This window comes from Lontra canadensis, unplaced genomic scaffold (assembly GCF_010015895.1).
Source record: "Lontra canadensis isolate GAN:19392208 unplaced genomic scaffold, GSC_riverotter_1.0 scaffold25, whole genome shotgun sequence".
Taxonomy (NCBI): Eukaryota; Metazoa; Chordata; class Mammalia; order Carnivora; family Mustelidae; genus Lontra; species Lontra canadensis.
Window position 1 is genome coordinate 17,147,143 of NW_022631019.1, and position 10,071 is coordinate 17,157,213.

The following is a 10,071-nucleotide window of genomic DNA, read 5'->3' on the forward strand; positions in this document are numbered from 1 at the left end:
TATTTCTTTTTCTTTTTTTAAAGATTTAAAAAAAATTTTATTTATATAATATATATAATATAAAGATATTATTTTTTAAAGATTCCAGTTTATTTGACAGAGATCACAAGTAGGTGTAGAGGCAGGCAGAGAGAGGGGGGAAGCAGGCTCCCTGCTGAGCAGAGAGCCCGATGCGATGCGGGGCTTGATCCTAGGACCCTGAGATCATGACCTGAGCTGAAGGCAGAGGCTTTAACCCACTGAGCCACCCAGACGCCCCAAGCACACAGATATATTTCTAAATTTTAAGTGATAAGGACATGAAGACCCAAAGTAGTGGCAAAGCCTAAATGCTTTTATAATAGGTTGAACAAGAGATACAATTGTGGAAAAATAATTAAAATATGTGGGGAATCTAAAGGAAGGTAAGAGTTATTTTAATCAGATCTGTTTGTAGGGAATTCTCTTGGCCTCCGCCCCCATCTCTGATGGTAAGAATGTTTCTCTCCTCCTGATGTAGGAGGACATCTTTCACATGGGAAATGTTCTTTCTTGTTTTCAGGAAGAAAAAGGGAGGGGAGGTCAGAGTGACCTTTTGCACCTGCTGTTTTTCAAGTGTTTTTAGTTCAAAATAAGCCTTCTGCCACCATTTAGCTGGGGTTGGAGCACCCAAGCAGCCATCCTCAAAGATCCTGATTCTGGGGTGGCAGTCCATGCTTCAGAATCCTTTAAAGGTCCCGGAGGTTGAGAAGCCCTGGGTCAGAGTCACAGGAAGTGTGGGAGTTTAGCATTGACTTCCTGTACCCCATTTAGTGATTACACCGAATAGGCTGTAATGGCGGAGGACTGATTTGCAAAGGCTTGGGAATGTATGAGCAACTGGGGAACGCGCGGCAGATGCTTCCCCAGGAAACACATTGAGGGTGTGTTGGAGGGGGTGTGTGTGTGTTTCGATATCAGTCTGGCAACAAGATTAGAGCCGCAAGGCACATCAAAACATCAGACAGGTGTTCTACTTTGCTTTCTTGGCAAGTTCCGAGAACTTGCTTCTCCTAACTGAAATTAGCCAGCAACTGACGCGCCTGCCAGCATTCAAAGTTGTACTCTGAATTCACAGATCAATAACCAAACCAGCTGGAGTTAGACAAACTGGGAGGTGCATGATCCAATAACCAAACCAGTCTGAGTTAGACAAACTGGGAGGTGCGTGATCCAGCCTGAAAGCCAGTGGGTCCGACTAAAGAGACATGCTTGAAAGATGTGGCAAACCTGTGTGATTGCCTCACTACCTTGCCACTCGTGGGGTTTAAAGTACAACGAGTATCAGCCTGCAACTTGCCAATCCTGCAAAGCCAGGTATTTGTACTTACACATTGTACTTACACTGTACTTACACATTAGGTAGGTAAACTTGATGTAAAAGATTCTGTTGATTTTGGCTCCCACTGGTATGTAATTCAAAATGCATCCTCCTGGGAGAGAATTTTAGGGAGTGTGCAAATCCCTTTCCTTTCCCCCTCCATTCCAGGGAGGCCGGGTTCAGTGTTTGTAACCCGAACTCTGTAGCAATGTTAGCAGGTTCATTTTTGTGTTGACAATTGGCATTGTCTGACCTTGACTCTCAGGGGAAGAACTGAGGAAATGAATCTCTCCAGACACCCCGCTTTCTTCTCCGATAAATTGTCAAGGGAAGAGCCTTTGAGTTCTTTTATGGCTGGGATGGAGCCTCTTTCACTGCTGTAGCCCCAGGGCTTGGCAGAGTGCCTGCGTCAAAGAAGGCACCAGATAAATCTTGGTTAAATAAATGTTTTGTATTAAACACCCACACATATATTATGAGTTTGGCTCCCAGCATGGGTAGCTGATTTATATCCTGAGAGCTGTTTCTTTGTATCACCACTTTCCTTTTTGAACTGAGAACCACTAATTGCATTGTGTTGGTGGCCCTGACTTTACAGACCGGCAGGGAGGGGCTAGGCAGAGGCTGCATCAGACGTCCTGAAGAGGGTGTGTTTTTGGCCTCTGCTGCCCAGTTCTGAGTGTTACCAGCGCTTGGTAAATATTAATGAAGGTTGAGGCTGGAGCTGTATTGGGAGGCTGCTGGGAGTCTGGGACATAGTAAAGGCTTTAAGAGGGCTCTCCTGAGAGCAGCCAGACTCTGACCCGGCAGAAACGGAGGTTTCATACCGCCCTAGCAGCTCTGCCAGTCCCGTCTACAGCCATTCAGCGTGGGCTCTGGGCAGAGCACCTTTCAGGCACTGGGGAAGACAGAGGGGACTCAGACACAAATGCTTCAGGGGGACACAGAGCATGGGCTCTGAAGACTTAGCTTGTAGCTCTCAGCTTTAAATTTTATGGGCCTCACATTTTTCATCTGCACAGTAGAGATCAAAACTGCACCTACCCCATCATTGGTGCAGATCAGCAAAAAACAATGTGGTACAGGGAAGGGGAAGGCAGAGAAAGTACCCACTATGTTGTGTGTGTTGATAACTGCCCAAAATACTACCTGTGTAAACACAGGTAAGAATCAGAGAGCAGGGTGACTGAATTCTGTAATACAATTTGGAGCCAGTGAAGTGGGTTCTGTTTGTTTGTTGTTTTTGTTTTTTGTTTTGGGTGCCTGTGTGGCTCAGTCTGTTAAGTGTAGGCCTCCTGATTTGGGCTCAGATCATGATCTCAGGGTCGTGAGATCGAGCCCTGTATCAGGCTCACACTGGGTGTGGAGGCTGCTCTTCAGTTTCTCTCTCCCTCTCCACCACCCCCTCTAAAATAAATAAATAGTAACACAATCAAATTGGTGTAGTGAAGAAGGAGGTTGGGGAGGGAGTCTGGTGGAGATGAATTTGACTGATATTTGGATGGTATGAATAAAAAAGAATTAGACCTACCAAATGGGAGAAGATATTTGCAAACGACATATCAGATAAAGGGCTAGGGTCCAAGATCTAGAAAAAACTTACCAAACTCAACACCCTAAAAACAAATAATCTAGTTCAAAAATGGACAGAAGACAAGAACAGACATTTCTCCAAAGAGGACATACAAATGGCCATCAAACACATGACAAAATGCTCAGTATCACTCAGCAGCATGGAAATACAAATCAAAACCACAATGAGATACCACCTCACACTGATCAGAATGGCTAAAATTAACAAGTCAGGAAACAACAAATGTTGGTGAGGATGCGGAGAAAGAGGAACCCTCTTACCCTGCCCGTGGTAACGCAAGCTGGTGCAGCCACTTTGGAGAACAGTGTGGAGATTCCTTAAGAAGTTAAAAATAGGGGCGCCTGGGTAGCTCAGAGGGTTGAAGCCTCTGCCTTTGGCTCAGGTCATGATTTCAGAGTCCTGAGATCGAGCCCCACGTAGGGCTTTCTATCCAGCAGGGAGCCTGCCTCCCCTCTCTCTCTGCCTGCCTCTCTGACTACTTGTCGTTTCTGTCAAATAAATAAATAAAATCTTTAAAAAAAAAGAAGTTAAAAATAAAGATACCATATGACTCAGCAATTGCACTACTAGATACCACAAAGATATAAATGTAGTGATCTGAAGGGGCACGTGCACCCCAATGTTTACAGCAGCAACGTCCCCGATAGCCAAACTGTGGAAAGGGTCCAGATACCCAGTGACAGATGAATGGTAAGAAGATGTGGGGGTGTGTGTGTGTGTGATGAAATATTACTCAGCCATCAAAAAGGATAAACTCTTGCCATTTACGTCGTTGTAGGTGGAACTAGAGGGTATTATGCTGAGCAAAATAAGTCAATCAGGAAAGACAATTTCATATGATTTCATTCATACGTGGAATATAAGAAACAGCACAGAGGATCATAGGGGAAGGGAGGGAAAACTGAATAGGAAGAAATCAGAGAGGGAGGCAAACCATGGGAGACTCTTAACTATAGGAAACCAACAGGGTTGTTGGAGGGGAGGTTGCGGGGGGGAATGGGGCAACTGGGTGATGGGTATTCAGGAGGTCATGTGACATGAAGAGCACTGGATGTTATATGAAACTGATGAATAACAACTCTGCATATAAACTAATGAGGAACTATATGTTGGCTAATTGAATTTGAGTAAAAAGAAACATTTAGAGATATAAAATACACTTTCATACAAGTATCCAACCAGATAGAATATGTAAAATGCAGTGATAAACACTTGGCACTTCATAAATCTTTGCTATTAAAAAAAGAATTAGAAAAAAAGTGCTCAGACTGAAACCACACCATTTTATTAAAAAAAAAAATCATAGTAAGGGTCTTTTCCGAAGTTAAAGTCTTGAACTCATTAATTAAATACAGCCTGGCTACTATCTGATGTCTAAGCCAGCTTCTGGAGTTTTAGGAAACAGATCACATTTTCAGTAAGCTAGCAGGTGCTTATTATACACATCTTATTTGACTATAATATGATTAGCACCAGAAAGCCCCATGCTCAAAAATATATCTTCTATATATTTCACCAAATTAATTTGATTAACAAACTTCTCTTTTAGAATTCAGTCGCTTAAGGAAGTGTTTTTTGTTTTTTTTTAAGAAAACGTAAGGTCCGTGGCCAGAAAGACAGAGGTGGGGGATGATGGAAGCAAAAAAACCTGCAGGTTAAATAACGAATTATGTGGGACCTATAAACCGTATATATAAATTCCGCAGTGAACACGTTCCACGTTCACAGACTTGGGCGTTCTCTTTTCAAACACTCATTTTGGGTCGCTTATCCATTTACCTCAAAGAAGTCCTTTTCCTCTTCTCTCCACCTCGCCGGCATCATCCACGGAGCTACAGCTTTACTCCTCCTCCCCACTTACAACTGGGCGGAAAGGGGAATCAGGGAGCCCCGGTTCTTTCAACAAACTTTTCTTGCGCACTTACAATGTACGAGACATTGTATTCAGAAAAATAAAACCCGGCCTCACCCCTTGAGGGTGTGGTGGTCCTGGTGGGGAAGAGGGGTGACAAATAGGGACACCAGCAGTTACCAGGCGAGACGATGAAGGGCTCTCACTATAGTTAAGGACCCGTGGGGACACAGCGGGGACTGACTGACTTGATCCGCGCATGTGTGGGAAACGCCTTCACAGGGGAGGCCACTTCGTAAAGTTTTGGGGCTGGGGTCGGGGACACGAGAGGGAACCGCAAGCTTTGGGGATTGCAAAGAAGTTCTCGCGACCGAGGAGAAGGAGAGGAGCGTCAGGAGCAAAGTGCGCAGAGGCCAGGCCTCGGGAGGCAACTTTGGCGCACATCTTTCGGCTTTAAAAACTGGTCACGTGGCCCAGCGAACCCAAGTCGGGAACCGAGGCCGCTTCGGTAAAGCCCCCGGGGGGCTGGGGACCAGTCGGGGTCTCTCAGTGCCGCAGGACCCGCGCGCCGAGCGCCCGGGCTGACGCCCCTTCCCGGGCGCCGAGCGCGCGTGGCCAAGACGTGACCCGGGGGTCGCGGGCGCCGCCGCACCCAGCGGGGCCGGGGGCAGCGGGGCGGGCGCAGCGGGGCGGGCGCGTCCGGGGACCGGCCCGCGGAGGGCACGACCGCAGCAGTTGTTCCCGACATGCTCCTCTCGGGGAGGATTTCAAACCCCGGGCCACAAGCTCGCCTCCCTCGTCCCCGCCGGCCCCAGCAACAGGCGGTGGCGCGCGTATCATTGGCCGGGCGGCGCGTCGGCCGCTGTTGATTGGCCGCCGTGCCTCTCGGCCCCGCTTCGGCGCTCGTCGCCACCTCCATTTTGTCGGTAGAGGCGGAAGGAGGAGGTCGGGTCGGGAGGCAGAGGTGGTCAGCTGCTAGCTCCTCGGTGCCCGTGGGCTTTGTTCGTTCCGTGCCTCGTCTCTCCCTGGAAAGGGAGGGGGGCTTCGACGCCGAGCAGGAGCCGCCGCCGTCCGAGTTTGAAGTCGGTGAGTGGCAGCGGCGCCGCGGGAGCGGCCATGTTGGCGGCCGCACTCCCCATTGTTGGGGGAAGGAGGCGAAGGGAGGCGAGATCCCGGAAACCGCGTCGGGCGCGGGGGGCCGGGGAGCACCCCGGCCGGGCTCGAGAACGGTGGTCTTTTCGGAAGCCAGGCCCCGTCAGAAGACCCGAACTTTCTGGGCTCGCGCGGTGAATGACTCAGGGGCTGTTAAAATAAGTGTGCAAGGCCCTTAACCCTTCCAAAAAAGAGGGCGTATTTGTTGGTAATTGATTTCTTGGGATAGTAAATGAAACCTGGGATATATAATGCTCACTATAAAGAGGCATTCTTGGGTATATTTTAGATGAAAATCGGCTTAGGTTATGGCCTGTGAAAACTTCAAAATGGGGAGGAGTTGAGAGTTCATAACTAAAGGAGACACTTTCTATGACGTAGACGTGTTGGGAGAGAAGCTTTTCGAAAAAGGATACGTGCCGTGTCGCAAGATGGGAAATTTCGAAAAAGATTTTTTAAAACGTCTCTTTAGGAAACTCGTTTTTAGCCCGTTTCTTGGGATGGCTGTAAAAGCTAATGGTCCCCCGGTTTGAACGTTTTAGTGACAAAATCCGTGTGAGCCTTTGAAAACTTCCCCCGGGGAAAAAAAGGAACTCGTTGTGGCACTTGGACTCCCGTTCCACCGCCCCCATTCCTGGATCGCAAGGCCGAGAAAAGTTCTTAAAGACGACAGTTACCAGATTATTTTCCATCTTACTTATTAGTTCAGGAAGTAGCTATTCTTAACTGTATTTCTGTAGTAAATATAAGCGATCACTTTCCCCGTGTTTTTTGAAGTAATGAAGTAATCTTTACTTTTCTAGCTAGGACTTCTCTCAAACTTGTGTGCTGAGGAGACTCAGATGTTGGCCTCAGCTCCTAGGCTGAACTCAGCAGATCGGCCCATGAAAACTTCTGTATTGAGACAAAGGAAAGGATCCAGCAGAAAGCAACATCTATTATCCTGGGCTTGGCAGCAAGGAAGGGGACAGGTAGTGGAAATCCTGCAATCCGAGAAACAGACTGAAAGGTATAAAATTATTTTTATAATTTTATAAGGATGTCTTATCCTTTTAACCTTAACCAATTGTCTTTATTTTTCACGTGATTAATCACATTTGCAGATAAGCTTTCTTAAGAAGGTAATAAAGGCTATGCACATAATTAAGTGTGAACATACGGTGAAGTTATTAAAGCAGTTGGATAGCAGTTTTGAGTCTTTCCAAAATGATTTCTGGAGTTACAAGTTGGGGCTACAGAACTTTCTTAAATTTTTTAACTTTTCTTACTGGGATTTTGCTGAGTATTTTATTTCCATTTACTTGTAGGTGACAAAGAAGCTGAAGATGGGTGGTGGAGAGAGGTACAACATTCCAGCCCCTCAATCAAGAAACGTTAGTAAGAACCAGCAACAGCTTAATAGACAGAAGACCAAGGATCAGAATTCCCAAATGAAGATTGTTCATAAGAAAAAAGAAAGAGGACATACTTACACCTCATCAGCAGCTGCACGGCAGGCCATGCAAAATGGGGGGAAGAACAAAAATTTTCCAAATAATCAAAACTGGAACTCTGGCTTATCAAGTCCTAGCTTACTTTTTAAGTCTCAAACTAATCAGAACTATGCTGGAGCCAAGTTTAGTGAGCCACCATCACCAAGTGTTCTTCCTAAACCACCAAGCCACTGGGTTCCAGTCTCCTTTAATCCTTCTGATAAGGAGATAATGACATTTCAACTTAAAACCTTACTTAAAGTACAGGTATAAAATAAGATAAAATACTAATGTTTAAATTTAGTTATATTTCAAGGTAGTTGTCCATTGTTTCAGGCCAAATTCACTAGGGAATTAATCTATTTGTAAAACTGCTCATGTAGAAAATACAATTAGACTTCATCTTATCTATTTTACATGCGGTGTGCACTGTGACATAATGGTAGTATCAGTGCAACTTAAAATTAAATTATTGATAATTGTACATTGATACTGTGTTCTCAACTGCGTAACTCTTAAACCTGTCAAGTTCAGATTTGGGGAATGGTAATCAACTTTTCCTGTTTGTTGGGCAGAAATAACTAAGAGTATCAGATTTACTTGTTGAAAGCTAGTCAATCTGCTTATGAGCATCCAAGTTGAAACACGTGGAAGGATTGAAAGGTAGTTGAATATTTGACAGTTTGAAGTCCTAGAAACATCCAAACCAGTAATATGCCAACAACCTGATGCACTGCCAAAAAATGTGAATTTTTCTTAGCGAATAGTTGCATTTTAGTGAACTGTATGCTGGTGAATGTGGAAAGGGCACTTGAGGCTTTCCAATTTAGAATGAGACCATATACCCAGTGGCCATTTCTTTCATGCAGTAGGTCTAACTAATGCACCAAAACCCGTTTTTACAGAAACCGTATTTGGTGGTTACTGCGTAGCTTTCAGAATACATTTTTATACTATAGCACTGCATAAGCTATGCTGACAGTGATCTGGTCTCAAAATCCTTCCCTATAAAACTTACTTAAAAGTGGGGAGCTGTATAATGTGAAAGTTTTAAGTACCTAGGAAAGAGCCATGTAAATATATGTAATAAACTTGTAGCATATGTAAAGTTTTGTTGGCATTTATCCTACAGAAATAGAGTATTTTAGTATGAATTTGCTGAATGTAAGACCATGGACTCTTTTATACTATGGCCTGATTTTAAAGGTCCAAAATAATTTGTTTTTAAAGTTTGCCCTTGTGCTAAAGTGCCAGTGTATGTATAATTGATCTAGTTGTAAACTATATTTCAAAGTAAATTCTAGTGTAATAAGTTTTATATAACTGTAAAGGTTTTAAGCTGCTAAAACACTCCTATTTTTAAGAGATGTGAAATGCAGTATGGGACTGTTTAATTTTTTCTTCCTTAAGCCCAAAGATTAACTATTAAAGGGTCCCTCCAACCTTAAAGATTCATCCTGGCATTCAATAACTTTTGTAATCTATAACAAATATAGTTTAGTGTTTGTCAGTATATATATTTTTTGTTACTAGTCTAAGTGCAACCCAGGGGACCATTTATGCAAAAGATGTAATTTCTTGCGTAATAACCTTGATAACACGTTTTACCTAAATATAACAGCTAACACAGTAAATTACAAATGTGTGTGGGAGAGTCAATTTAAAATTTGATTGTAAGTGCCCTATTCCAATTAGGTAACTTTTTGACCTTTTAAAGCAGAAGGGCCAAGCTGTAGTTCTCCAATGAACTGAGATGAGGTGATACTGCTCCAAGTCAAATAATGCTAACCTAAATTCAAGTTTACATAGTACTTAATGTACATATGTGAATTTAGCATGAAATTAAAAAATAAAACTGCTTCTTTCCCCCCCAGTGGCTAAATTGTATTTCATAAAAAAATTGTTATGACTATCTTTAACATTTACTCTTAGAATGCATGTAAGTTAATCCAACTGAAAAATGGAAGGACATTTGGTTTTTAAGAGGCAACGAATGTGCTGACGGACATACTGTATTATGACCCACCCACCCCCAGCAGATTTAACTGTAAAAGGCCACAGAATACTTCACGGAAACTAAGCTTCTGATTCATTATCAGGTCAAATACAGCAGGACTAATTACCTGCCTTTCCTCTTCTTCGTTTTAAGGTGACAGGTTTATAGAAAACAAAAATTCCTCCCAAGTTGTAAGACCCTTGCAATTTGTCTGCTATATATTAAAGCATAATTTACACCAGGGATCTTTGGGAGGTGGGGGAAGGCATCACCAGAGCCACATTTGCAAAGTGAGAGGGGTAGCTTCAACTGGTTCAATAGGTGAACTCCAGGGCAAGGCCATTACTTTATCATGCAAATCAGAAGGTAACTAATTTGGAGAAAATAAAAATTTGAGTCCTCATTTTTCTTCCTGTTCCATTCCCAGTGTAAAGTCTATGAACAATGCCAAGGATTGTTATGTTATTTAACTGCACTGGAATTTTACTGGATTTAATAGTTTGCAGCCCAGGCATGTTAGTTTTGGACTTCTTAACGTATGAGGTTTTTGGTTTGGGATTGACTCACTGTGACCAGTGTTCAGACTTGAGGATGGAGTACCAAAGGCTTTTACCTAACCATAAAGTTTTCAATAGCTAAGGATAACTATCAGATCAACATCTCATT

The 10,071-nt window shown here is 43.7% G+C and overlaps 1 protein-coding gene across 2 annotated transcripts; it reads left to right on the plus strand.

The window, feature by feature from the left end:
- Positions 1-5,689: 5,689 nt before the first annotated feature.
- Positions 5,690-7,838, plus strand: PNRC2 (proline rich nuclear receptor coactivator 2). Of its 2 annotated transcripts, none has more exons than XM_032863739.1 (3): positions 5,690-5,871; positions 6,745-6,946; positions 7,245-7,838. In XM_032863739.1, the coding sequence occupies exon 3, from the start codon at positions 7,263-7,265 to the stop codon at positions 7,680-7,682; it is 420 nt and encodes a 139-aa protein (XP_032719630.1). In that variant the 5' UTR covers positions 5,690-5,871; positions 6,745-6,946; positions 7,245-7,262; the 3' UTR covers positions 7,683-7,838. The 2 variants fall into 2 exon arrangements, with proteins under 2 accessions (XP_032719630.1, XP_032719629.1); XM_032863738.1 differs by having other exon boundaries at positions 5,691-5,871; positions 6,741-6,946.
- The last annotated feature ends 2,233 nt before the right edge of the window (positions 7,839-10,071 follow it).

Bases quoted from the DNA above. Each gene is read 5' to 3' on its own strand.
- PNRC2 (XM_032863739.1), top strand. From the start codon at position 7,263: ATGGGTGGTGGAGAGAGGTACAACATTCCAGCCCCTCAATCAAGAAAC.